The sequence below is a fragment of the Podarcis vaucheri genome (genome assembly GCF_965113315.1).
Source record: "Podarcis vaucheri genome assembly, chromosome: 13".
Lineage (NCBI taxonomy): Eukaryota > Metazoa > Chordata > Lepidosauria > Squamata > Lacertidae > Podarcis > Podarcis vaucheri.
The window spans coordinates 10,841,810-10,869,619 of NC_138751.1; the positions used below are offsets into that span (position 1 = coordinate 10,841,810).

The window sequence follows — 27,810 nt, forward strand, 5'->3', positions numbered from 1 at the left end:
TCAAGGAGCACAGTCAGTGATCAAGCTTCTTATTCTCCGATGAGGACCTGGAAGACCAGGGTTCAATTGCTTAAACCTTCTCTTGGCCTAGCTTACCTCATAGAGTTGTTGTGAAGATAAACTGGAGAGAGGAGAACCGTGTACCTTGTGCCTTGAATGTAAGTGCCTCGAAGGAGGGTTGGGATATAAATGGAATAATAAGTAAATAAAAATCCCAGATTTTTCTACTCATCCTAGATCAGAAACGGACCACTGGTGATTGTGGGCCCCACCATTCAACTCTTCAACTTGTCCATATTTTATGGACAACCAATGCAACACAAATACAAGTCAGGAAGGGCTGACAAGTTTCAGACCCTACACTACTATCCCATAAATCTTCCGGAACCCCATGAAATCTCAGCACCCCTTTAATGATCTCTTCCTCATCTTGGATTATCTCCTCCTTATTTACATACTTAGCTTGCTCCGGCAATTTAATTTGCACTTACTATTGCCGTCTTGCCCATTTCACAGATGGGGAAAATGGAGGCTCAGCTGCCACCTTATCCAATACAATTTAAGAAGCCCATAGCTTGGATGGGTTCGAAGTGCAGTATCTGAGCACCAGCCACTCAAGCACATGATCGCATTTCTCTTAAAAGTCTGATACCCAGTCTTCCAGGCTCACCTAATGACTCACAACAAAGTGAGAGATCTGCATCTTCCTTTAAAGTGGCAGATATAGGGCAGATTCTAGTGCCTGAACCAGGGGTCAGCAACCTTTTTCAGCAGGAGGCCGGTCCACCGTCCCTCAGACCATGTGGTGGGCCAGACTATATTTTGGGGGGGAATGAACAAATTCCTATGCCCCACAAATAACCCAGAGATACATTTTAAATAAAAGCCCACATTCTACTCATGTAAAAACACGCTGGTTCCCGGACCGTCCGCGGGCCGGATTGAGAAGGCGATTGAACCACATCCGGCCCCCAGGCCTTAGGTTGCCTACCCCTGGCCTAAACTAACTTTTTTGCAGGATGGGACTCTGAGGTGCAGAGGCAGAGGGTAGCTTATAGGCCTAATGGGGAAAATAAAAACTGACCAATTGCTACATCTGGATGGCATCCGCCTGAGAGAACTCAAAAGTGAAATTGCTGGTCTTCTAACAAAAATATATGTCCCTCAGTCCAGCCTCCTTACCCAAGGACTATAAAACGTCCACTGTAGTACCAATTTTTAAGAAGGGATCCAATGGGATCCTGGAAACTACAGGCCAGTTGGCTTAACATCTGCCACAGGAAAACTGGTGGGAATTTTTCTGAAAGGTAACATAACCAAGCATTTAGGAAGACAAGCTTCAATGAAGCAGAGTCAGCCTGTTGGACACATAATATTAGTGAACTGTAAATCTCCGTGCATGCAAACCGCATTTGAACTGGCATAAATTCTTTGGGCCCCATCAAATAAATTTCACCTCTAGCAGGGAGTCTGGCCTCACACCACAGAGGTGGCTGCATTTCAGCGTTAAAAAGCAGATGCTCTCCTATGTGGTGGTTTTTTTTTAAAAAAAATGCAGAGGACTGGGATAGCTGCAGGGAAAGAAGGAGTTAATTTTGCCCTCTCCCTCTCTCTCTTCCCACCCCCTCCCTTCAATCCTTGCTAGTACAAAAGAAAAAGAGTGTTCAGAAAGATTAAGAGTTTTGCTTTTACAATGAGGTTCACAAAAGCAGGAGGCGTGTCCCTTAAGTATGTGTGAGTGTGGGAGAGGAGGGGGCTTGGGTTGGGGGGGTGCTGGAGAGATCCCATTCCTGAGAGAGAGAGGGATCAGGTGCCCACTGGCTCCCCACCAAAGAGAGAGAGAGACTTGGGGTCCCCTCCCCAGCCCCTCCGCAGGGATGTCTCGGAGAAAACAGCGGAACCCCCAACAGCTCATCTCCGACTGTGAAGGTTCCACAGCCTCTGAGAACGGTGGGTTCCTGGAGGGGAGGGCGTTTTCTTTTGTGGGGGGGGGGTGTCAAGGAGAGCTGGCAGGTGCCATGGGTATGGGGGATGGCGACAGTGTGGGAAAGGGCGCGTCAATGGGGTGGGGGCACACCAGGAGCTGGGTGGCAAGGAAGGGGTGAGAAGGAGGCGAAAGAGAAAGAAAGTTTTGTTTCCAAACTGGAAGGAAGTTGTTAGGAAACTCCGAAAGTATGCTTTGTAACTAGCCGGTTGCCTGTATGTTCAGGGTTTGGGTCTCTCTACGGTTTACTGACACGCTCAAAACACATCTATCTAGGAGCATAAATTCTGATCGCATAAAGGTGCCATGCTTAGATACACATGCATTTTGTCTGTTAGTACTGAAGTCACATAAGAACTTTCTTTCCATCCTCGTTTTCTTTCTCTCTCTTTCTGACTTACCATCAGCAACCAAGAATCCACTAACATAATGGCCTCTACAGGAAGGATGGGCGATGAGATTTAAAAGCTTAGATGCAGTTACCAGCACATTCACTGGGTTTTCAAGGCCCCAAAGACCAACTGACTCCCAAAATGCATGCCATTTCTGACCGCTCCACAAAAATTATCCCAGGAATCATCCGTGTGTCAATATCTATACAGTGGGTCCCTTGGAGGTGAGGGCCGATCCTCCCATTCTTTAGGGGGTAAGGAAGTGTTGTGTACATGAGTGATGCAATATAAATGAAATAAACGTTCCAACAAGCCTGTCAGGTAGGCCAGTTATCCTCACGCATGCTCATTTTACAAACTGGGTGGGCAGAACTGGGAGCGAGAGAAAATTGGTTCACATAAGGACATCTAATGGGTTTGTGACTGAAGGCCTTTCCGAGTTAGATCTCAGCTTGCCACTATACCCCACCTCTGAGCCCCATTTGCGACCCAGATATTTCCATCCTTTACCTCCCATTGCCCCACAGATATACGTTGTTGCTGTTGTTGTTGCTGTTGTTGTTACTATTACTATACCACCCTTCACAGGGTGTAAATCTGCACAGGTGTAAATCACAGGGCGGTTTACAATATAAATACACAAAAATACATAACCTAGTAACAAACAAAAACAATAAACCCCACCACACACGCCCAGTTTAAAAGGCCATATTGTTTAATTAGCCAAAGGCCTGGGAAAGGAGGAATGTTTTTGCCTGGTGCCTAAAGATATGCAACGAAGGGGCCAGGCAAGCCTCCCTGGAGCCACCACAGAAAAGGCCCATTCCCATTTTGCTAGACTTCTCACAGAGGAAGCACCTCGGATGATGACTCAGGGGTCCTGGTCAGTTCATATGGGTGGACGCAGTCCTTGAGGCATCGCAGTCCTGAGCCCATGCCAAACTAGGCCTTAGTCTGCTACAAGAGTTCAGGCGCCTTGTAGAAAGGTCTTGGTAGAGCATGACAACTTCAGGTGACTCAAAGAAGTGAGTCAAGCTGCATTGACCAGGAAAATGGAATGAGAAGGAGGAGCCACCACCCAAGCTGACCGGTGTGAAATAATCAGCATGACCACAACCCAAGCAATTTCTTTCATTATCTACAGCCCAGTCCTAGGCACATTTAGTCGGATGCAAGTTCCACTGTGCCCAGTGAGTCTTATTCCCCAGTCTTCAGGACTGCAGCCTTACACACCATTTTGTTACATGCCTGCCCACATTCTTGTTTCCCTTGCACACAAAGGCTGCAACCTGGTGCACATTTACATGGGAGTAAGCCTCTGCCTGAACACAGTGTGGCTTTCTTCCAAGTAAAACAAGACTAGGATGGGGCTGTGCATTGATTTTGAGCATGGCATACAGACAGCGGGCAAGGATTTGGCCACCTGTACCCTCCCACAGCCAATCCATTGCGCTAACTGGAGCATCATTTCTACAAATGTGCCTTGATTCTGCCCCCCCCCAATTGCTACGCTGCTCTCACATGCATTTTTCTGCACCTTCCCTCTCAGGCCCACATCCTGGTACCATGACATGGCCTGTCTCACCCTCTGTTACACATGTATGGGATACATGCCCTTCCATGCCATCGCTGCCACAGGCCACTTTCACCTTGTCCTTTCCCACTTTAAACAGCTTTCCCCCCCCAAAGAATTCTGGGAGCTGCACTTCGTTAATTGTGCCAAGAGTTGTTATAAGGCCAATATTCCCCTCACAAAGCAACAGTTCCCAGAATTCTCTGGGAAGAGGGACTGATACACCACTATTCTCATCGCTATTCCCCTCACAGAGCTACAATTTCCAGAATTCCCTGGGAAGAAGGATTGAACTACTGGGGGAATCATAGCCCCAAGAAGGGAATAGAGGGGTTTCCTAACAACTCTTGGCAACCTCCGCAAACTGCAGCTCCCAGAATTCTTTGGGTGGGGTGGGGGAAGCCATGATGGTTTAACGTAGCATTATAGCGCTTTAAAACTGTGACGTGAATATGGCACAGTCTTTCTGCGTGCTTTCCTCGCCATCGTGTGTGTGTGTGTGTGTGTGTGTGTGTGTGTGTGTGACTCCCCTCACCCCAGAGAGCCAGGAAGAGATGGTCACACACATATGCATTCTGTCACACTTCCTCACACACATATTTTTGCCACACACTGCTTCTTTTCTCTCCCGCTCTCTTTGCTCTTTGTGCTGTTGCTAAGTAACTCGCAGAGTCCTAGATAGTCTCTCTTGTGTTAAGTGAGGTCTCTCTTCCCCCATCCCCCGGTTCCCCATCACCCACCTCATCTCGCTCTCCCCCCCACCGCCCCTTTTCAGTCCTTTGCTTGTGGCAACTGGACTGGATTGACTCCAGCTTCCTCTAAGAATCTGTACTGGAGCGAGAAATCAGGATGGAGGCTGGTGGAGGAAAGGAGCCGATTTGATGCATCCTTTCGCTCATCTCCAAAGGAGTAAATTCAAGCTGGTGAGGTGCAGTAAAGTTTATGGTCCCTTTGAGAAAAGTTTATTTACGGGAAATCTGAGCACAGTTAAGCATGGATTCCTGAAAGAAGAAGGACAACAACAATAATAATAATAGAATAATATATTAACTATTCCCCAGCTACTCTGGGTGGCTCCCAACAGAATATTAAAAACACAATCAAACATCAAACATTTAAAACTTCCCTAAACAGGGATGCCTTCAGATGTCTTCTAAGTCAGGTAGTTGTTTATTTGCTTGATGTCTGGTGGGAGGGCGTTCCACAGGGCGGGCACCACTACCGAGAAGGCCCTCTGCCTGGATCCCTGTAACCTCACTTCTCGCAGCGAGGGAACCGCCAGAAGGCCCTCAGAGCTGGACCTCAGCGTCCGGGCAGAATGATGGGGGTGGAGACACTCCTTCAGGTATACTGAGCCGAGGCCGTTTAGGGCTTTAAAGGTCAGCACCAACACTTTGAATTGCACTCAGAAATGTACTGGGAGCCAATGCAGATATTTCAAGATCGGTGTTATATGGTCTCGGCGGCCGCTCCCAGTCACCAGTCGAGCTGCCGCATTGTGGATTAGTTGAAGTTTCCAGGTCACCTTCAAAGGTAGCTCCACATAGAGCGCATTGCAGTAGTCCAAGCGGGAGATAACCAGAGCATGCACCACTCTGGCGAGACAGTCTGCAGGCAGATAGGGTCTCAGCCAGGTTTATCATCCTGCACAAGCAAACATCATTGGGCAATTTTTTGCTTCCCCAAATATATGGTGTGCACTCCAACCTGGTGCTTCCAAGTAAATGCACCCAGGTGCCCGGGTGGAATCCTGCTCCAACAGAACACAGTGATTGGTTGGGAATATAGGGGATGGGGCAATCTTTTGGAGATCCTGGTTCTAAGGTGTGACAGGCTCCACTGCCTTATAGTAGGGTTGCCATATTTCAAAAAATGAAAATCTGGACAGGCCAATTGCTAGCTACATCCAGGAAATTCCAGACGTATGGCAATCCTACCTTAATAGTTGTGATGAATTTTAGTGTTGAAAGAAACCTCAAAGGTCCAGTTCTGTGCTCACTGCAGAGCCGATAACTCCTTGTGATCAATTGCTTACCTACGTCTGTGTTAGAGGAAAGGTGTTAGATTTCATAAAGTATTTGCTGCTTGTGCTGTCGTTGATGTTGTCTGCACATGGGAGAGAAAAGGTGCTGCTGGAAGCTGGAGTTCGATGACACGTCAGTTTTTAAGACTTGCTTTCATATTCTATATTTCTGGATTCTGGCAACCAACCTCTTCTGAAGTATACATTAAGCTGCAAAAGCGCAACCCCACATATAGGTTGAACCCAATGTACAGTGGTACCTCGGGTTACATACGCTTCAGGTTACAGACTCCGCTAACCCAGAAATAGTACCTCAGGTTAAGAACTTTGCTTCAGGATGAGAACAGAAATCGTGCGGCGGCAGCTGGAGGCCCCATTAGCTAAAGTGGTGCTTCAGGTTAAGAACGGACCTCCGGAATGAATTAAGTACCGTATTTTTTGCTCTATAGGACTCACTTTTTCCCACCTAAAAAGTAAGGGGAAATGTGTGTGCGTCTTATGGAGCGAAGGCAGGCTGTGCAGCTATCCCAGAAGCCAGAACAGCAAGAGGGATTGCTGCTTTCACTGCACAGCAATCCCTCTTGCTATTCTGGCTTCTGAGATTCAGAATATTTTTTTTCTTGTTTTCCTCCTCCAAAAACTAGGTGCGTCTTGTGGTCTGGTGTGTCTTATAGAGCGAAAAATACGATACTTAACCCGAGGTACCACTGTAACTATGTTAAGCTCATCCAGGTACCAAACTTGCATAGTTCCTATGCTCTGATTGCAAATTATATAGATTTCAGTTCACTTGAGAGAACAAGTCTGTTGCAAAGACCCCACAAATGTGTAGCTGCATGACTTCTTATTCCCAAATGTGATAAAACATGTTGCAAGAAACCTGAGAACCTGCTGGTGCCTCTCTCAAAAGGAAGAGTCCTTTGCTTCTGGTGGTACAGTCAAACCTCGGTTGTCGAACGTAATAAGTTCCGTAATATGAACTTCTGAAACGTTCGACAACTGAGGATCAAAGGGCGGTCAGCAAAGTCAATGGAGAAAAAAGAAAAATACTCTCTGGAAACCGTTTGGCTTCCGAAAATCATTCAAAAACTGGAGTAGTTACTTCCAGGTTTTTGGCATTCGGGAGCCAAAACGTATGATAACGGAGGCATTTGGCAGCTGAGGTTTGACTATAACGCTAGATGGAAAGTCCAACACTCCCCACATATCTGAAGAATGCCTTCCCTGGCACTGGCCAACCCAGTTACTCATCTGTTTTGCACACAGAAGGTCCTGGGTTCAATCCTTGCCATTTCCAAAAAGTTCCCTGTCTGGAACTCTGATGAGCTGCTGCCAATCAGTGAAGACAACACTAAGCTAAATGGACCAATGGTCTGATGCAATTTAAGGCAGGATTCCTATTTGGTAAGATCTGCAGGAGGGGCCCAGCTCGTGGGAACCTCACTAAGTTCAGTCAATGAGGTTATTGCATGAAGCAGGGCCTTCTCCATGGTGGCATCTCAACTATGAAGCTCCCTCCCTGTAGAGATCTGTTTATCCCCTTGTTTACATTTAGGCGACGGATGAAAACGTACCTGTTTTTGCAGGCCTTTAGGATGCATTGTAACTGTTTGCCTTTGCACAGTGCTGTTGGCTGTTTTGGTAGATTTGCTTCTTCTGAGGCGCTTATTTGTGTCCCTCCTCCTTGAGAGGTCTGGAGGGTGGCAACACGAGAACGGGGCCTTCTCTGCAGTGGCTCCCCATCTGTGGAATGCTCTCCCCAGGGACGTTTGCCTGGCGCCTTCATTTAGGCGCCAGGCAAAAACATTCCTTTTTTAACCAGGCCTTTGGTTGATCTGATTGGCATCCTATTCCCTTTTAAAACATGGCTCTATTTTTTTTGGGGGGGGGGGTATTGGGTTGTTGTTTTTATTATGATTATATATACAGTGGTACCTTGGGTTAAGTACCGTACTTAATTCGTTCCGGAGGTCCGTTCTTAACCTGAAACTTTTCTCAACCTGAAGCACCACTTTAGCCAATGGGGCCTCCTGCTGCCGCCACGCCGCTGGAGCACGATTTCTGTTCTCATCCTGTAGCAAAGTTCTTAACCTGAAGCACTATTTCTGGGTTAGCGGAGTCTGTAACCTGAAGCGTCTGTAACCTGAAGCGTTTGTAACCCGAAGTACCACTGTGTGTGTGTGTATTGGTTTTTATGTTGATCTTTTCTTTGAACCGCCCTGAGACCTCCAGGTATAGGGCGGTATATAAATAATAATAGATCCAGAGCTGATGAAGCGGCTGGGCCAAAGCCGAAAGGACGCTCAGTTGTGGATATGCATGGAAGCGAAAGGAAAGTCCAATGCTGTAAAGAAAAATATTGCATAGGAACCTGGAATGTAAGAACCATGAACCTGGGTAAGTTGGATGTGGTCAAAAATGAGATGGCAAGAATAAATATTGACATCCTGGGCATCAGTGAGCTAAAATGGATGGGAATGGGCGAATTCAGTTCGGATGACTACCATATCTACTACTGTGGGCAAGAAACCCGTAAGAGAAATGGAGTGGCCCTCATAGTCAACAAAAGAGTGGCGAAAGCTGTACTGGGATGCAGTCTCAAAAATGATAGAATGATCTCGATACAAATCCAAGGCAGACCTTTTAACATCACAGTAATCCAAGTTTATGCACCAACTACTGGTGCTGAAGAAACTGAAATTGACCAGTTCTATGAAGACTTACAAAACCTTATCGAAGTGACACCAAAGAAGGATGTTCTGCTCATTATAGGGGATTGGAATGCTAAAGTAGGGAATCAAGAGATAAAAGGAACAACTGGCAAGTTTGGCCTTGGAGATCAAAACGAAGCAGGGCAAAGGCTAATAGAGTTCTGTCAAGAGAACAAGCTGGTCATCACAAACACGCTTTTCCAACAACACAAGAGACGACTCTACACATGGACATCCCCAGATGGGCAACATCGAAATCAGATTGATTATATTCTCTGCAGCCAAAGATGGAGAAGCTCTATACAGTCAGCAAAAACAAGACCTGGAGCTGACTGTGGCTCAGATCATCAGCTCCTTATAGCAAAATTCAAGCTTAAACTGAAGAAAGTAGGAAAAACCACTGGACAGGTAAGATACAATCTAAACCAAATCCCTTATGAATACACAGTGGAAGTGAGGAACAGGTTTAAGGATTTAGATTTGCTGGACAGAGTGCCTGAAGAACTATGGATGGAGGCTCGCAACATTATACAGGAGGCAGCAACTAAAACCATCCCAATGAAAAAGAAATGCAAGAAAGCAAAGTGGCTGTCCAACGAGGCTTTACAAATAGCGGAGGAGAGAAGGCAAGCAAAATGCGAGGGAGATAGTGAAAGATACAGGAAATTGAATGCAGATTTCCAAAGAACAGCAAGGAGAGACAAGAAGGCCTTCTTAAACGAGCAATGCAAAGAAATAGAGGAAAGCAACAGAATGGGAAGAACCAGAGATCTGTTCAAGAAAATCGGAAATATGAAAGGAACATTTCGTACAAAGATTACCATAATAAAGGACAAAAGTGGTAAAGATCTAACTGAAGCAGAAGACATCAAGAAGAGGTGGCAAGAATACACAGAGGAATTATACCAGAAAGATATGGATGTCTCATACACCCCAGGTAGTGTGGTTGCTGACCTTGAGCCAGACATCCTGGAGAGTGAAGTCAAATGGGCCTTAGAAAGCACTGCAAATAACAAGGCCAGTGGAAGTGATGGTATTCCAGCTGAACTGTTTAAAATTTTAAAAGATGATGCTGTTAAGGTGCTACACTCAATATGCCAGCAAGTTTGGAAAACTCAGCAGTGGCCAGAGGATTGGAGAAGATCAGTCTACATTCCAATCCCAAAGAAAGGCAGTGCCAAAGAATGCTCCAACTACCGCACAATTTCACTCATTTCACATGCTAGCAAGGTTATGCTTAAAATTCTACAAGGAAGGCTCAAGCAGTATGTGGACCGAGAACTCCCAGAAGTGCAAGCTGGATTTAGAAGAGGCAGAGGAACCAGAGACCAAATTGCAAACATGCGCTGGATTATGGAGAAAGCCAGAGAGTTCCAGAAAGACACCTACTTCTGCTTCATTGACTATGCAAAAGCCTTTGACTGTGTTGACCACAGCAAACTATGGCAAGTTCTTAAAGAAATGGGAGTGCCTGATCACCTCATCTGTCTCCTGCGAAATCTCTATGTGGGACAAGAAGCTACAGTTAGAACTGGATATGGAACAACTGATTGGTTCCAAATTGGGAAAGGAGTACGGCAAGGCTGTATATTGTCTCCCTGCTTATTTAACTTATATGCAGAATTCATCATGCGAAAGGCTGGGCTGGATGAATCCCAAGCCGGAATTAAGATTGCCGGAAGAAATATCAACAACCTCAGATATGCAGATGACACAACCTTGATGGCAGAAAGTGAAGAGGAATTAAAGAACCTTTTAATGAGGGTGAAAGAGGAGAGCGCAAAATATGGTCTGAAGCTCAACATCAAAAAAACGAAGATCATGGCCACTGGGCCCATCACCTCCTGGCAAATAGATGGGGAAGAAATGGAGGCAGTGAGAGATTTTACTTTCTTGGGCTCCATGATCAGTGCAGATGGTGACAGCAGTCACGAAATTAAAAGACGCCTGCTCCTTGGGAGAAAGGCGATGGCAAACCTAGACAACATCTTAAAAAGCAGAGACATCACCTTGCCAACAAAGGTCCGTATAGTAAAAGCCATGGTTTTCCCAGTAGTGATGTATGGAAGTGAGAGCTGGACCATAAAGAAGGCTGATCGCCGAAGAATTGATGCTTTTGAATTATGGTGCTGGAGGAGACTCTTGAGAGTCCCATGGACTGCAAGAAGATCAAACCTCTCCATTCTGAAGGAAATCAGCCCTGAGTGCTCACTGGAAGGACAGATCGTGAAGCTGAGGCTCCAATACTTTGGCCACCTCATGAGAAGAGAGGACTCCCTGGAAAAGACCCTGATGTTGGGAAAGATGGAGGGCACAAGGAGAAGGGGACGACAGAGAATGAGATGGTTGGATGGTGTTCTTGAATCTACTAGCATGAGTTTGATCAAACTGCGGGAGGCAGTGGAGGACAGAAGTGCCTGGCGTGCTCTGGTCCATGGGGTCACGAAGAGTCGGACACGACTAAACGACTAAACAACAACAACAACAATAAATAATAATAATAATAATAATAATAATAATAATAATAATAATAATGCAGTGGGATTTTACTTGTGTTTTCAGTAATGGGTTTTTTCTTTTTCTTGATGTAAGGTGTCCTAGGCTCTCACAAGAGCAAGGGTGGCACTGCTGTTTTTCTGGAAAAAATAGGGGCCAAAACTCCCCATGAACACCTCCCTTGTTCTCTTATAATGGCAATGGCACCCACCTGAGAGGTGCCGGAACTGAGTTCCAGTGAGTTCCGGCTGGAAAAAAAGCCCTGAAGGGTGCGTTGTATGAACCAATAGTAACACCATGTTCTGAAGTGTGTAAGACTGTGTGGTCTAGTGGTCAGAGTGCCAGATTAGGACCCAGAAGGCCAGAGTTCAAATCCCCCCTCAGCCACGAAGCTCACTAGGCGACTTTGGGTCAGTCAACTTTCTCTCAGCCTACCCTACCTCACAGAGTTACTATGGGGATAAAATGAGAAGCAGGTACGTTGCCTTGAACTCCTTGCACGAAAGTGGGAACAGAAATGCAATAATATAATATATTTTTACATTATATGCAATATGGAGTTTATTTGGTTGGGGGTTTATTGGGTTGTTTTTGTTTTGATTTTGTGATTTTATATTCTGATTTTATCCTGTGAACCATCCTGAGACCTGCATGTATAGGGCAGCATACAAATTTAGTATTTTTAAAATAATAATAATAATAATAATAATAATTAAAAAAAAATAAGCTTCAGTTACTTCTTTCAGGTTGCAGTTCTGTATCAAATTAAGAACTGGAAGCTAGGAGGTCACATAGGTCCTGTGTAAAGTCTTACAGTATGATAACAAGGGCTGTAGCTCTGTGGTAGAACAGGTCAATCCCTAGCAACAGAACTGGGAGAGAAACCCTTGCTAAAATCATGTTGAGTTAGATGGACCAACAGTTTGACTTAGGATAAGGCAGCATCTTGTGTTTATTCCCACAGTTTCAAAGTGGTACAGTGGTACCTCGGGTTACAGGCGCTTCAGGTTACAGACTCCGCTAACCCAGAAATAGTACCTCAGGTTAAGAACTTTGCTTCAGGATGAGAACAGAAATTGCACGCCGGCAGCGGGAGGCCCCATTAGCTAAAGTGGTACTTCAGGTTAAGAACAGTTTCAGGTTAAGAACGGACCTCCAGAACGAGTTAAGTTCTTAACCCGAGGTACCACTGTATCTAGATGTGCACTGGCGCAGAAGATGATAACATAGATGGGCAACTTTGTTTGCAATTTGGGAATCCATCTAAGGGGAGCCCCTCTCCTTAAAAATAGATTGCGATTAAGATTGTTACAGATTTCTAACCTACCTTTCAGGGAAAGTTAGTATGATGCTATGGGGAGAGTGCTCAACCTAGGAGACCAGAGTTCAAAACTCTACAGTGGTACCTCGGGTTAAGTACTTAATTTGTTCCGGAGGTCCGTTCTTAACCTGAAATTGTTCTTAACCTGAAGCACCACTTTAGCTAATGGGGCCTCCTGCTGCTGCTGCGCTGCTGGAGCACAATTTCTGTTCTCATCCTGAAGCCAAGTTCTTAACCCAAGGTAATATTTCTGGGTTAGCGGAGTCTGAAACCTGAAGCGTATGTAACCCTGAACCATATGTACTTGGTCCTGAAACACCCTGGGTGACCTTGGGGGCCAGTCACTGACTCTCAGCCTTACTTACCTCACAAGGTAGTTGTGGGGATTAAGTGTGATGGGGAAGAACCAGGTATGCCACCTTGAGCTCCTTGGGGGGAAACGTTAGGCTATAAATGCAAGAAATAAAATTAAGAGCATAGATGAAAAGTACACTGCCTTGAGCTTCTTGGGGGAAAGGTGGAATAATATAAATGCAACATTTAAATAAATATACACAGTATATTGTTGTAGGGATTCCCATATGGAACAGCTGCATATTCCTGCATTGCAGGGGGCAGTGGCGTAGCGTGGGTTGTCAGCACCCGGGGCAAGGCAAGTAATTTGCGCCCCCTAACCCATGGATTTGCACCCCCTAACCCCCAGATGTTGCGCCCGGTGCGGCCGGCCCCCCCTGCACCCCCCACGCTACGCCACTGGCAGGGGGTTGGACTAGATGATCCTCAGGGTCCCCTCCAACTCTACAGTTCTATTATTAAATGTGGCGGGGAAGAACCAGGTACAGTGAGCTCCTTGGGGTGCGGAAAATTGGGATATAAACATGGGCGTAGCCAGGAATTGGGGAGGAGGCCTTTTGTTGGAGGGGGGGCAGAACCTCAGTTTGCTATGTATCTTTAGGGATTATTATTGATCGGAGGGCAGGTGCCCCTCCCTGCCCCCCAATACAAATGCAATATTTTTTTAACCAAAATTAAATGTACACTGCCTTGCTCCTTGGACGAAAGGTGGGCTAATATAAATGCAACATTTTTTAAAAAAATTGAAATGTGTCGGTTTGCAAAAGGTCCGGGGGTTTTTTTTGGGGGGGGGCTCCTAAAAGCAGGGCTCCTCCTTCGTCCTGGCTTGGCCCGCTTGCCTCCCTCCTCCTTCCCGGCTCTCCATCCCTCCGTCTCCAGGTGCGCTCCGGAGCCAGGGCGCACGGGGGCGCAGCGCCTCCTCCTTCCATCGGCGGCAGCCGCCCTCCCGACACCAGAGGTCCCTGCTGCGGCCGGGTGGGAGCCGCTCTCGGCAGCCCACCGCTCGTCTGGCCGCCGCTTGCCTCCTCCTCTTCCTCCATCCTCCGGGATCGGAGGCGGCCGGGCGGGCCGAGATGAGCGGCTCCCGAGCGCACGGAGAGCAGCAGCAGCAGCCGGAGGAGGTGGCGGCGTCGGGCGACGGAGCCGCGGGCGCCGGCGGCGACTGCAGGATGGGCGAGGCCGCAGGTGGGCTCCTCGCCCCTGTGGCTGGTCCAGCCGGCTGGGGAAGGGGAGAGGGGGCGACCGGGCGGCCGTGGCCTCCTAGCAAGGGCTGGAGGGGAAGCAGCCGGGCCCAGAGATCTCCCTCCAGGCGCCCATCTCTCCCCACGCGCTCCTGCATTGCCATCAACCCATTTACGCATCCATCCATCCTAGTAGTTTATCCTGGCCCTTCCCTCCAGCCAAACAGCCAGCCAGGTTCCTGTTTGATTTGCCATGCCCTGTTTGAGCCTTTCCGTCCCCATTGTCTCCATCCAGAAGTCAGAACCCCCTGTTAGCTGTTCTGTAGGAATATGGTGGATAATTTTCAGGTGTCCTTCCTTCCTTCCTTCCTTCCTTTCTAGAGAGAACGATTTATGAATGGGCAGAACCTTTCAAAGGTGGGTTGCTGGTTAAGGGGGCTTGCAAATTAGTTGGATGTGGGTTGGGCTTTCAGGTAATTAAAAAAGAAATGTTTGCCATGGTGATCCCAATCTTTCTTTTCCATTCTTAAAATTGCATGAGATCTGTTTGTCTGCCTTCCCATTTTGGAGGATGATAGGATTTTGGAGTTGGGAGGGATCCAAGGGTCATCTAGTCCAACTTCATGCAATGCAGGGATCTCAGCTAAAGCATCCATGGCAGATGGCCACCCAACCTCTGCTTAAAAACCTCCAAGGAAGGAGGTTCTTCTATATTTTTGTTTCCTTCCATTTATAATAATAATAATAATTTATTATTTATACCCCGCCCATCTGGCTGGGCTTCCCCAGCCACTCTGGGCAGCTTCCAACAAAATATTAAAACCTCAAACATTAAAACCTCAAACATTAAAAGCTTCCCTAAAGAGGGTTGCCCTCAGATGTCTTCTAAAAGTCTGGTAGTTGTTGTTCTCTTTGACATCTGGTGGGAGGGTGTTCCACAGCGCGGGTGCCACTACCGAGAAGGCCCTCTGCCTGGTTCCCTGTAACTTGGCTTCTCGCAGTGAGGGAAGCGCCAGAAGGCCCTCGGCGCTGGACCTCAGTGTCCGGGTAGAACGATTTCTTTGGCATGCCTGCCACGTTTTCTGGGCTGGCAGGTTTGTTTGTATAACAGGATGGCAATGAGAAGTAGAAACATTGCTTGCTTTCAGCATATGGAGGAAACAGACAGAGAAAAGTTTTTCTCCATCTTAGGACGGGGGGCAAGGTAGTACGTTTTCACGTAGTGCGTAGTTAAACTATGGAACTCATTGCCAGAGGAGGCAGCGATGGCCACCAACTTAGATGCCTTTAAGAGTGGATTGGAAAAAAATTGTGCAGGTTAAGGCTTTCGGTGTCTTACTAGCCTTGATGGCTTTGCTCTGCCTCCATAGTTGAAGGAGGTGATGCTTCTGAATACCAGAAGCGTACTGGAAACTGCAGGAAGGGAGAGAGCTCTCGTGCTAGAATCCTGCTTATCAGTTTCCTATAGACATTTGGTTGGCAGCTGTGAGAACAGGATGCTGGCGTGATCCACTGGGGCTTATCTTATGGTCTTTCATTTTTTCTTTTTAAAGTATTTGCAAAACCAGGTACTTGCTGGTGGGGGGTAGTGTGTTAGGGGAGGGGGCTATTGCAAGGCAGCTGCTTTTGCATGGAGAAGCTACTGGGCTCACTGTACGACATCTCCAGCTTAAAGAACCTCCGATGGAAGGACCAGAGGTCCGAAAGAGCGGCTGTCAGTCAACCCTCGCCATTGGCCAAGCTGCCTGGGGATTCTGGGACTTGTAGTGCAACACTATCTGGGAATTCCAAGCTTGACAAATGCTGCATTTACTAGATGTATAATATAATTAATATAATACAGTATACAGTGTTACCTCAGGTTACATACGCTTCAGGTTACATATGCTTCAGGTTACAAACTCTGCTAACCCAGAAATAGTGCTTCAGGTTAAGAACTTTGCTTCAGGATAAGAACAAAAATCGTGCTCTGGCGGCATGGCAGCAGCAGGAGGCCCCATTAGCTAAGGTGGTGCTTCAGGTTAAGAACAGTTTCAGGTTAAGTACGGACCTCCGGAATGAATTAAGTACTTAATCTGAGGTACCACTGTATGTTTACATCAAAATATTGGCAGATCCTGAGCAGAGAGAGGGTTGTAACACAAGTTGGAGGACGTACCTAGTTGTGAGCATTAAATGGGCCAGCTTCCTTATACAGTGGTACCTCAGGTTACAAACACCTCGGGTTACAGACTCCGCTAACCTGGAATTAGTACCTCAGGTTAAGAACTTTACCTCAGGATGAGAACAGAAATTGCACGCTGGTGGCACGGTGGCAGCGGGAGGCCCCATTAGTTAAAGTGGTACCTCAGGTTAAGAACGGTTTCAGGTTAAGAACGGACCTCCGGAACGAATTAAGTTCTTAACCCGAGGTACCGTCTACACTGGCCGGCAAAGTTTCAAGCAAGGGACATCTCCAGCCAGTGTTAAGGTACTCAGTTATATAAGCTATGCACCAAATGGCGCCTTAAACCAGGGTTTAAGCTTGCCAAAATGGAATGCCAAGTTGCCATCTTGGGGCCAGGTGGCTCGAAAGTCGTGTATTTTTCAATATGACTTTTTGGTTCCAGAAATTCATTCCGATAGTGCAGATAAAATATAATGGATAGAATTCTGCAGGATGTCTTGCTAGTGTGTGAAAACAGCCCAGATCCAAGGATCCGCAGGCACACACCTCCAGATGGTGGAGACGTCAAGGCACCATCCTGACGCCCGGGCATCTTCACTTGGTCACAAATGGCCGATAGCCAAGTGCAAAATGTGCCTGGCGAAATTTGAACGCTTGTTTCCGGCCATAAGTAGAACCTTGTGGATCAGGCCAGTGGTGTGTGCTGTCTAGTACAGTGGTACCTCGGGTTAAGTTCTTAATTCATTCCGGAGGTCTGTTCTTAACCTGAAACTGTTCTTAACCTGAAGCACCACTTTAGCTAATGGGGCCTCGTGCCACCGGAGCCCGATTTCTGTTCTTATCCTGAAGCAAAGTTCTTAACCCGAGGTACTATTTCTGGGTTAGAGGAGTTTGTAACCTGAAGCGTATGTAACCTGAAGCGTATGTAACCCGAGGTACCACTGTATCCTGTTTTCACAGTGGTCAACCAGATGTTTGTGGAAAACTAGCAAACAAGACCCGCGCACAGGCACACACTCCTCTCCGGTGGCTTCCGGCTGCTGGTATTCAGAAGCATAACTGCCTCTGACCAAGGAAGCAGAGCAGAGCCAACATGGCCAATAGCCACTGATAGCCACGTCCTTTATGCAGGGTGAACCTGGGACCTCCTGCATCCTGTTTCCGTTCACTAAAATCTGAGTGTTGCCACTAGCTCTATCTGATCTGCAGTTGTCCTGTGCATCTTTCTGGTTAATGATCAGGTGGGCTTGGTTGCCAGAGTGCTGTAGTGGTTGGAGTAGAGTACAGCGGTACCTCAGGTTACAGACTCCGCTAACCCAGAAATAGTACCTCGGGTTAAGAACTTTGCTTCAGGATGAGAACAGAAATCGCGTGGCAGCAGGAGGAGGCCCCATTAGCTAAAGTGGTACCTCAGGTTAAGAACAGTTTCATCTTAAGAACGGACCTCCAGAATAAATTAAGTTCTTAACCCAAGGTACCACTGTATCTCAAGCTTGGGTCTCCAGCTGTTGTTGGACTACAACTCCCATCATCCCTGCTAGCTGGGGTGATGGGAGTTGGAGTCCAGCAACAACTAGGGACCCAAGTTTGAGAAACACTGGGTTAGAGTGTCGGATTAGGACTTGGGAGACCAGGGTTCAAATCCCCACATGGCCCTAAAGCTCACTGGGTGGCTTGGGGTGAGTTGCTCCCTCAGCCTAACCTACCTGGGGATTAAATGGGGAAGAGGAGAACTACGGACACCATCTTGGAGGAAAGTATGGGATATAGGAATGTGATGAATGAAATAGATTTCTGATCCAAAATAACCGCACCCCCTTTCTCTCTTGTCTCCCTTTCTCTGCAGGAGATACTGGGGACGAGACAGCCCCCTTATCCTGCCCCGCTTGCCGTACCAACTTCAAGGATCCCTCCGAGTTGTCCGCTCACGTGGAATCCTGCTGCTCGGAGCAGCCCACCTGTTCCTCTGCGGCGGCAGCTACAGCCGCCGCTGGTCAGGACCGCTCCAGCCTCTCCTCCTCGTCCTCCTCTTCCTCGGTGGAAGTCCGTCCCGAGAGCCCTCAGAGCATGGACGTCGAATCGGGGACGCTGCTGTCCGACCCAACCCAAGAAGCAGCCCTTCCCCGGCCCCCTCCCCCGCCTCCCCCAACACTGCCCGCCTCCTCCGCCTCCGTCCCCGCCGGGCACCTCAACATCCCCCTCATCTTGGAAGAGCTCCGGGTCCTGCAGCAACGCCAGCTGCACCAAATGCAGATGACCGAGCAGATCTGCCGCCAGGTGCTGCTGCTGGGGTCCCTGGGGCAGGTGGGCTCCCCGACCCCTTCCTCCGAGCCAGCCCCGGGAGCGTCTCTTCCTCCCAAGCCCCCCTTGCCGGTCTTCTCTATCAAAACAGAGCCAGGGAGGACCCAGTCGTCCAGCTCCCCTGAAGTCCCCAAGCCTGCTTTCTTCCACCTCTACCACCCTTTCCCCGGAGGCGCCCGAGTGCCCAAGGCCGAGCAGCTCCTGGCTCCGGCCTTCCCCACAGCTACGGGCATCCTGGCCGCCCAGTGCTTGGGCAGCGCCCGGGGTTTGGAGCAGGCGACGTCTCCGGGGCTCCTGCGGCAGAAGAACGGGGGAGGAGCGGGGGGAGGAGGAGGGGGGTTAGAAAGCAGGCTGGAGGAGAAGCCCGGAGGGCGCCACAAGTGCCGCTTCTGCGGCAAGGTCTTTGGCAGCGACAGCGCCCTGCAGATCCACCTGCGCTCCCATACAGGCGAGCGCCCTTACAAGTGCAACATCTGCGGCAACCGCTTCACCACCCGCGGCAACCTCAAGGTGCACTTCCACCGCCACCGGGAGAAATACCCCCATGTCCAGATGAACCCCCATCCCGTCCCCGAGCACCTGGACTACGTCCTTACCACCTCGGGGCTACCTTACGGCATGTCGGTGCCGCCCGAGAAGGCCGAGCCTGGAGAGGAAACCACCCCTCCGCCCACCGCCGAACGCAAGGCCCTGAGCGCCACTGAGAGCCTCACCCTGCTGTCCGGGGCCTCGCCATCGGCGGCAGCCCAGGCCTTGCCCGGCTTCAACAAGCTGGTTCTGATGAAGGCAGTGGAGGCGAAAGGGAAGGGGGACGAGAACACCCCGCCGGAAAGGGAGACGGAGGGTGCCCGGCTTCAGCTGGGGAAGCTGGTGGGATCGCTGCCCAGCTGGGCCTTGCTAGCCAATCACTTCAAGGCAGGCACAGCCGTGGGGCCTTTCCCCTACGTGCTGGAAGCGTCCCCCTCGGAGACTTCCAAGCTCCAGCAGCTGGTGGAGAAAATTGACCGCCAGGGGTCTCCGTCGTCATCTTCTTGCTCTGCTCCCGTCACGGCCGCCCAAGCTGTGGCTGGGTCCTCCTCCTCCTCTTCCCTGCCCGCTTCTTCGGGGCCCAATCAGTGCATGATCTGCTTGCGGGTCCTGAGCTGCCCTCGAGCCCTGCAGCTCCACTACGGGCAGCACGGAGGGGAGAGGCCTTTCAAGTGCAAGGTGTGCGGGCGGGCCTTCTCCACCCGGGGGAACCTGCGCGCTCACTTTGTGGGCCACAAAACCAGCTCGGCCGCGCGGGCCCAGAACTCTTGCCCCATCTGCCAGAAGAAGTTCACCAACGCCGTTAGCCTCCAGCAGCACGTCCGCATGCACCTGGGCGGGCAGATCCCCAACGGGGCGCTCCTCCCTGAGACCCCGACTTCGGAAGGGGCCACCTTGGGGGAAGGCGAGAAGCAGCAGCAACCGCAGCAACAGGCCCCTCCGCAAGACGAGGAACTGTCGGAGGAGGAGGAAGAAGAACCCACTGACGAAGACTCCCTGGAAAGTGGAGGGGAGAAGGCCGAGGGACCCTCCAGCCCGGAACAGGAAGCTCCGAGCCTCACCAAGGAAGGGGGAGAAGCGGTGCAGGCGGAAGAGGAAGACGGTGGCACCAATGCTGCCTTGCCATCAGGGCCTGGAAGCCCTCAGCGGCCCATGCAGGAAGGGGAAGAGAAGGCGGAGGGGGAAAAGGCAGGAGGGGCAGTACCGCAAGAACAGGAGGAGGAACAGGAAACCGGCGGGGAAGGCCCATCGGAGAAGCAAGAGGGCAGTCAAGCCAAAGAGGGGCCGACGCTGGTTTGTGGGATTTGCAAGCAGGCCTTTCCCGACAGGGCCGCATTGCGCAAGCATGCGCTGGCTGCCCACCACCAGGTAAGGGAGAGACTGTTGCTCTTTCTCAGTGTCTCCTATTATAGTAAGCGTTCTGCCTATCCCCTGTTCCCTTGTCATTTCCTTCACTATCGCTTTATTGACTCAGGAAGTTGGCTTCACTTGGCGTACTGTCTGTCCCCCTCTAGAGGCAGAACTGGGGAGTGCAAGGCACCGTTACAGGAAGTACATCTCCCTTACGCAGTATTGACACAGGAAGCTGGTTGCACTTGGTGCGCTCTCTGCCCCCCTCTAGAGGCAGAACTGGGGCATGAAGGGCACCATTGTAGGGAATACGATACCACATTGCCTCACAGTTCTGGAGTGTGGCAAAACATCTTTATAGCATTATAATTTTCCTTTCTTCCACTTGGACCACCCATCAGGTTAAGATCACACGGCAGTTCATGATATATTTATTTAGAAGCAACAAAATACAAGTCTGTAGCGATAGAATCCCTGTAAGCGCACATTTATTGAAGCCTGAAGGTTTAAAATGCATCTTGGCAGTACAGCAACAGCCCAGTTTGATTACCCTAGGACCTACAAAGGCTTGCAGCTTCCTGTGCCCATGTGGTGTAGCTTGTTGGTGTTTGTTACTTCTTTTTAAATAAATGCTTTTTCCCCAAAAAGGAAATGAAAGTGGCATAGAGCAATAAAGCATGCATGCAGTAAACTAAATGTATTAAGGAAATTACCAGAAAATTTAAAGAAACCGTGTGTGTGTTTTTTAAAATAACAATAATCCTGAAAGAAAAACAGCAGCCTGTCACAACCCCCTCAACACACACACACACACACACACACACACCTGAATTGTGTGAAAGCATAAAAGAAAGGAAAGCAACATTAACATAACGGAAAGGGGAGGAAGGATTTTTGGCTGAAGGCCTGTACCACGGTCGCTAGACCCTAGTTTTCTTGGTCAGAGGCCTGTGCTGCTATCGCCACTCTGCTTCGTCTCTCTCACAGTGCTTCCCAAACTGGGTTCTTCCGCTGTTGTTGGACTACAACTCCCATCATCCCTAGCTAGCAGGACCAGCGAAGAGCCAGTACAAGTTGCAATTTCAGCTGAATTTGGGGGGACCCGCTTGAAGGCTTGAAGCATCCTTTGCGCCTAGCTATTTCATTTGCTTTTGTTCGATTGGCTCTTTACAAACAGCTGAAAGTCTGGGAATTCTAATGATAAACCTGATTTGCAATGGGGGTTGAATAATTTTGATGGCAGCTGTGGATCAAAAGTCTTTGAAACAGCAGAATATAGGCAGCCGTCTATATTTTGATGTTCGGCATAGCACGTGTTGGCACCATAGCTGTCGACGTTTCCCTTTTTTTAAGGGAAATTCCCTTATTCCGAATAGGATTCCTCGCAAGAAAAGGGAAAAGTTGACAGCTATGGTGGGCACCATTTAAAGTGGTGTTGCTTCCATTGGGAAGCATGCTTAGAAGCCATGGCAAATGATGGAAATGGGACAGGGCCATAGCTCAGCGGCAGAGCATCTGCCTTGTATGCAGAAGTTCCCAGGTTCAGTCCCCGGCATCTACAGGTAGGTCTAGGAATGCCCCCTGCCTGAAATCCCTGGAGAGCTGCTGACCCTCCAAGTGTGCCTATTTTCCAGGGGACACCCCTGGTTTAGAGAAGCCATTCCGGTTTTTTATTTCATCCTGGAATGTCCCTCTTTTCCTTAGGATGTCCCTATTTTCATTGGATAAATGTTGGAGGCTATGGAGTTATCCAACACACACACACACACACAAACCTGAGCCATCTGAAGGCAATCCTGTATACAGAAGCTTTTTTTAAATGTTTAACATTCGTTTTATTATGTTTTGGAAGCCACCCAGTAAGAAGTGTGGGGTATAAAGAGTAAAATTATCCTTATGGAATGAGGCGTCCCTATTTTTGTCGGAGAAATGTTGGAGGGTATGGAGCTGTTAGTGTAGACCAGGGGTCTGCAACCCGCGGCTCCGGAGCCGCATGTGGCTCTTTTACACCTTTGCCGCGGCTCCAGGGCGGATACTAGCGAGGGGAGGAGGCGCATTGTGCGCCCCGACACTCCCCACTGTGGCGGGCGCTGTACTGGCTGTAATGTCGCATGGGGGCGGTGCATGCGTTAGTCACGCACCGTCCCGATGTCGCCTTCCCGCCCGCTGTCAGATCGTGGCTCTGGAGATATATTTGTTTTAAATGTCGCAATGGTTTTGCGGCTCCCAGTTTTTTTATCTTCGGAAACAGGTCCAAGTGGCTCTTTTTGTCTTAAAGGTTGCAGACCCCTGGTGTAGACAATACTGAGCTGGGTGAACTCGATATGAGGAAGCTTCCTGCCTTCTGGGTCAAACCAGCAGCATTCCTCCCCTTGTGGCCACCCAGACCACTTTAAACCTGTCCTTAAAGACTTACATTGTCTCCCAGTATGTTTCCGAGCACAATTCAAAGTGTTGGTGCTGACCTTTAAAGCCCTAAACGGCCTTGGCCCAGTATACCTGAAGGAGCGTCTCCACTGCCATCGTTCTGCCCAGACACTGAGGTCCAGCTCTGGCGGTTCCCTCACTGCGAGGTAACAGGGAACCAGGCAGAGGGCCTTCTCAGTGGTGGCGCCCACCCTATGGAGCGCCCTCCCATCAGATGTCAAGGAAATAAACAAGACATCTGAAGGCAGCCTTGCTCAGGGAAGTTTTTAATGTTTGACGTTATTTGTGTTTTTAATGTTCTGTTGGGAGCTGCAGAGTGGCTGAGGAAACCCAGCCAGATGAGTGGGGGGAATAAATAATATCTTATTAATTATTATTAGTAGTAGTATTAGTATTATTACTACTGATGTGAGTGTCCGCTCAGGGTGCCACCTGTGTTAAGTACCCATCTCTTTCTTCTTTCTCCGAAAGGTTAATCTCAGTGGCCACGTGTGGAGCAGCAACCAGGCCCGCCGAGGGAGGCGCCTGCCCCTAGAAGGCCCCGTGCCGGTGCTGTCGGGGGGCCAGGTCAAGCTCCAGGACTTCCTGGGGCGCGACATCCCGGCCCAGCTCGTGGGGGTGGGCCCCCTCTCTTTCTGGAACCAGTACACGGCCTTCCTTTCTGGAGGCCTCCCGACCAAGCCTGCTCACGGTGGGGGTAGTGGTGTCGCTTCCTCCTCCTCCTCTTCTTCGGCATCCAACACGGGCACCCACGGCCTCTTCGGATCCAGCGTCACTCCCGCGAAGGTGGCTCCCAGCGAGGCCAAGGAGAAGCCGCCAGTGGGGTCTCTGCTGCTGCTTCCGCCGCCGCCCCCAGCCCCAGCCCCGGAGGTCATCCCTGAGAACCCAGGGAAGGGGGAGAAGTAACGTCATCCTGACGTAACGCCTCCGTCAGGTAAGGCAAGGTGGAGGAGACCCATTATGGCTGCAACTTTTGCCTGGTGGCGGAGCTGGAAGCTGGGCCCTGCTGGGTTGGGTTGGCATCTGTGTCGAGGGACAAGGGAGAAGTGAAGTCAAGCTGTTGGAGAGTCACAGCGCCTGCTGTGGCTGCAGGAGCCAATGTGGGAGAGACATGTTTTGTTGCAGTTAGGGCAGACGGAGGCATCCCGTTGTGCCTCTGCAGATACACCACGGCAGAGTGTGGTATAGTGGTTAAGAGCAGTAGATTTGTAATCTGGAGAACCAGGTTCGCTTCCCCGCTCCTCCACATGCAGCTGCTGGCTGACCTTGGGCTAGTCACACTTATCTGAAGCCTCTCAGCCCCACTCACCTCACAGAGTGTTTGTTGTGGGGGAGGAAGGGAAAGGAGAATGTTAGCCGCTTTGAGACTCCTTAGGGTAGTGATAAAGCGGGATATCAAATCCAAACTCTTCTTCTTTCTGGGCCGTTTCTCCTGTGGTCACTTCTGTGGGTGCACAACCTGTCTGTCCATCTCCAGCCGCTGTGCAACTTTGCGACGTGGAATTTGCTGGCCAAAGCTCAGCCAGAAGTGGGATTTGTAATTCTATGAAATTCTGAAATCTGACTGGTGATAGGATTTGTGATTCGCGGCAAAGGGAGGTTTGGATTCATGGGACCCAGGTGTATGGGCTTGGGTGGACGCTGTTACGAGCAGCGCCCTTGGTGGTTTGCTATGTACTCCGTCACTGCCTTGAGCAATCCACCCCCATTGCTGTTCTGCCCAGTGTATCTGCTGCTGGAAGCCATAATAATAATAATAATAATAATTTATACGCCGCCCTCCCCAGCCAAGGCCGGGCTCAAGGCGGCTAACAAGCAATAATAAAAACAAGTTGAATGAATACAACTTAAAAACAAGATTAAAATACAACATTAAAACATTAAAATGCAGCCTCATCACAGGAGGAGAAAGGAAAAAAGAAAGAGGGGGAGGGAATCAAATTGACTCCAAACCAAAGGCCAGACGGAACAACTCTGTCTTACAGGCCCTGCGGAAAGAAATTAGATCCTGCAGGGCCCTGGTCTTATGAGGCAGAGTGTTCCACCAGGCCGGAGCCAGTGTTGAAAAAGCCCTGGATCTGGTTGAGGCTAATCTAGCTTCCTTAGGGCCCGGGACCTCTAGGGTGTTACTATTTATGGACCTTAAGGTCCTCCATGGGGCATGCCGGGAGAGGTGGTCCCGTAGGTAAGAGGGTCCTACTTTGAGATCATGTGGTGGTGGGGCAGATCTGCTGCCCTCTAGATGTTGCTGAACAACCTCCCCCATCATCCCTGACCACTGGCTATGCCGGTTGGGGTTAATGGGAGTGGGGAGTCCAGCAATATTGGGGACGCCACAGGTTCCACACTCCTGATTTCACCCATGGAAACAGCTTTAAAAGGTGCAAAGCGCAGAGAACATTCCTCTTCCACCTCTCACTAGATGGTCCGTGTTTGAGAGCCAGTGTGGTGTAGTGGTTAAGAGCGGCAGTCATGTAATCTGGGTAACCGGGTTCGTGTCTCCGCTCCTCCACATGCAGCTGCTGGGTGACCTTGGGCCAGTCACACTTCTGTGAAGTCTCTCAGCCCCACTCACCTCACAGAGTGTTTGTTGTGGGGGAGGAAGGGAAAGGAGAATGTTAGCCGCTTTGAGACTCCTTTGGGTAGTGATAAAGCGGGATATCAAATCCAAACTCTTCTTCTTCTTCTTTCCTCCCAGTGTAAAACTAGGGTTGCCGTACGTCTGGAATTTCCCAGACGTAGCCAGGATTCGTCAGAATACGCTTCAATGTCCAGGAAAATCCAGACGTATTGCAACATATGTCAAAAGCGTAGATTTTGGCGAATTTCCTTTAAAATAGCTCAGAAACTTCTCTCTCTTTTTTGAGATTTTGCAAAAGAAAGCTAAACAACTTTTGTCTCCAGTTTTTCACTTTTTGAAATACGACAACCCTGTCAAAACTTCCAGAGTTAGCAAGGAGAGGCGAGAGTAAATTGATGGGTTGAAGGAAGGAAGGGAGCACAGCGTGTTGCTGCTAGCCTGGGAATGGCTGTCTTTTGAATGTTTGCCCAGCATCCTGTTCCCAAAGGTATCCAATTGGATGCCTCCAAGAAACCTGTTAAAAGGTGCAGAAGACCCTACTTTCAGTTCCCCGCACATTTAAGGCATTTTTAGATTTCTCCTCAGCCCCAAAAGGCTCCTTGAATAGCTTACAAATAGCAACAATGAGTCAGTCTCCGCTTGCGGTCTAAGAGACAGAACACTTAAGGAAAAAGGGGTGAGGAGGGAAGAGGAAAGCAAGCAAACACATGCACCAGTTCTTCAGTGTTACAAAGTTCATAACGATGAACAGACTTCTGAAAGTTTGGTCATCCACTCTCTGGATCAACTTTGCAGGATGCTTTGCCATGAACAAAGCAGTCACGTTTTTGCGAGGCGGGTGTCAAAGTATTGATTTGCAAGGAGCTAGACCACAGGGTGAGTGAGTGTGGTTTTTTCCCCCCTAACTTTTTTCTTTTTTTTTTCCCTTTTCTTTTTTTTTAAACTTTATTCCAAAACCGAAAAAGAATTACAGACATCAAATTCAAAATCCATATTCGTTTTGTAACATAAATGTTACGTGAGAGTTTGGATTTGTTATCCCGCTTTATCACTACCCTAAGGAGTCTCAAAGCGGCCAACAATCTCCTTTCCCTTCCTCCCCCACAACAAACACTCTGTGAGGTGAGTGGGGCTGAGAGACTTCAAAGAAGTATGACTAGCCCAAGGTCACCCAGCAGCTGCATGTGGAGGAGCAGGGAATCGAACCCAGTTCACCACATTATGAGTCTACCGCTCTTAACCATTATACCACACTGGCTAGATTAAAAAATCGCTAATCGCTATAGACTTCCCTTTGCTATATATAAATGCAACGCAATTAGAAATATTATATTAGAAATTTTTATAAATTCCCCACTCCCCTTTACCCATGTGTGATCTCAATATATTTTTCTAACTTCTTCCATCTTATTGTGTTGTTGTAGTTTAATAATTATTCAATTGATTCTTTTATTATTTCCTTGCTTACCCCTGCACGTTTTACACATTATCTATTAATATTCCAGTTCCGGAACCAACTTTTTTCTTTTCCTTTCCTATCTTTTCCAGGCGGAACTGTTTTAGCGATACCCAGGCTGGCGAGGACGCGCCCCCCCCCCTTTCCCCCAAGCGCAGCCCCGCAAGAAGAGAAGCGGCTCCGGTCTTAATTTTAGCAACATTTTAGTCTTTTACTTTTAAAATGTAGCTTGGATGTCCGTCAGCCAAAAGGCAGGATCCTGTCGCTGGTCAGGGAAGCACGGCAAACACCCTGCACCCTTGGGGAGAAGAAAAAGGAAGGAAAAGTGGGTCTCATTTAGATTAGGGCAAGGATGCCGGTCGGTCCATTCAAGCGAAGGGCAGGACATCTTGAGCTCCCCAATAAAAGCAGTTTGACAGAACTACCAAGTCTTTGGCTCTTTCTTTCTACAAAGGGCTGGAGGGGCGCCCGGTTTAGTCCCCTGATGTTGACCCCCAACACACACACACACACACACACACACTCTGCAATTGATGCAAGCCAAAAGGGTCTCTCTTCACGTACACTTCAAATACCGGTAACTCACAGTTGTGTGAAACTCACAACTCACACACATTTAACTTGCACGATTGCACGGGTTGGGTGGAATAGATAAATGAATGGAGAGCGGAGGAAACCCAAACTTTGGTAAACAGCCCTCCACCTTGCAGGGGGTGGGGGCAGTTCCCTGGGTTCCTGGCTTTATACATTTTTTTTAGTACAGTTCTACCTTGGTTTACAACCATAATCCGTTCCGGAGGTCCGTTTGTCAACCAAAACAGGTGGTCACCCAAGGCACGCTTTCGCCAATGGGGCCTCCCAAAAAAGTTTGTTCGTAATCCAAAAAAAAAAATGGGTGGTAATCCAGAAAAAGATTGCAAACCGGGACACACACTTCCGGGTTTGACGTGTTTATAATATAAAAC

At 48.9% G+C, this 27,810-nt stretch overlaps 1 protein-coding gene across 3 annotated transcripts; it reads left to right on the top strand.

Moving 5' to 3' along the window:
* Window positions 1-1,832: 1,832 nt before the first annotated feature.
* Window positions 1,833-27,266, top strand: SALL2 (spalt like transcription factor 2). Of its 3 annotated transcripts, XM_082195757.1 has the most exons (5): window positions 13,839-14,039; window positions 14,417-14,452; window positions 18,049-20,399; window positions 23,280-23,742; window positions 26,938-27,266. In XM_082195757.1, exons 1-4 carry the CDS (start codon window positions 13,928-13,930, stop codon window positions 23,712-23,714), a joined length of 2,934 nt encoding a protein of 977 aa, XP_082051883.1. In that variant the 5' UTR covers window positions 13,839-13,927; the 3' UTR covers window positions 23,715-23,742; window positions 26,938-27,266. The 3 variants fall into 3 exon arrangements, with proteins under 3 accessions (XP_082051885.1, XP_082051884.1, XP_082051883.1); XM_082195759.1 differs by lacking the exons at window positions 13,839-14,039; window positions 14,417-14,452 and adding an exon at window positions 1,833-1,950; XM_082195758.1 differs by lacking the exon at window positions 14,417-14,452 and having other exon boundaries at window positions 13,766-14,039.
* Window positions 27,267-27,810: the final 544 nt, after the last annotated feature.

What these genes read in the sequence shown, in the direction of transcription:
- SALL2 (XM_082195757.1), top strand. Translation starts at nt 13,928, where the DNA reads ATGAGCGGCTCCCGAGCGCACGGAGAGCAGCAGCAGCAGCCGGAGGAG. An exon ending in CAGGATGGGCGAGGCCGCAG is followed by an intron (nt 14,040 to 14,416) that starts GTGGGCTCCTCG and finishes CTTCCTTTCTAG; the next exon opens with AGAGAACGATTTATGAATGG. An exon ending in ATGGGCAGAACCTTTCAAAG is followed by an intron (nt 14,453 to 18,048) that starts GTGGGTTGCTGG and finishes CTTTCTCTGCAG; the next exon opens with GAGATACTGGGGACGAGACA.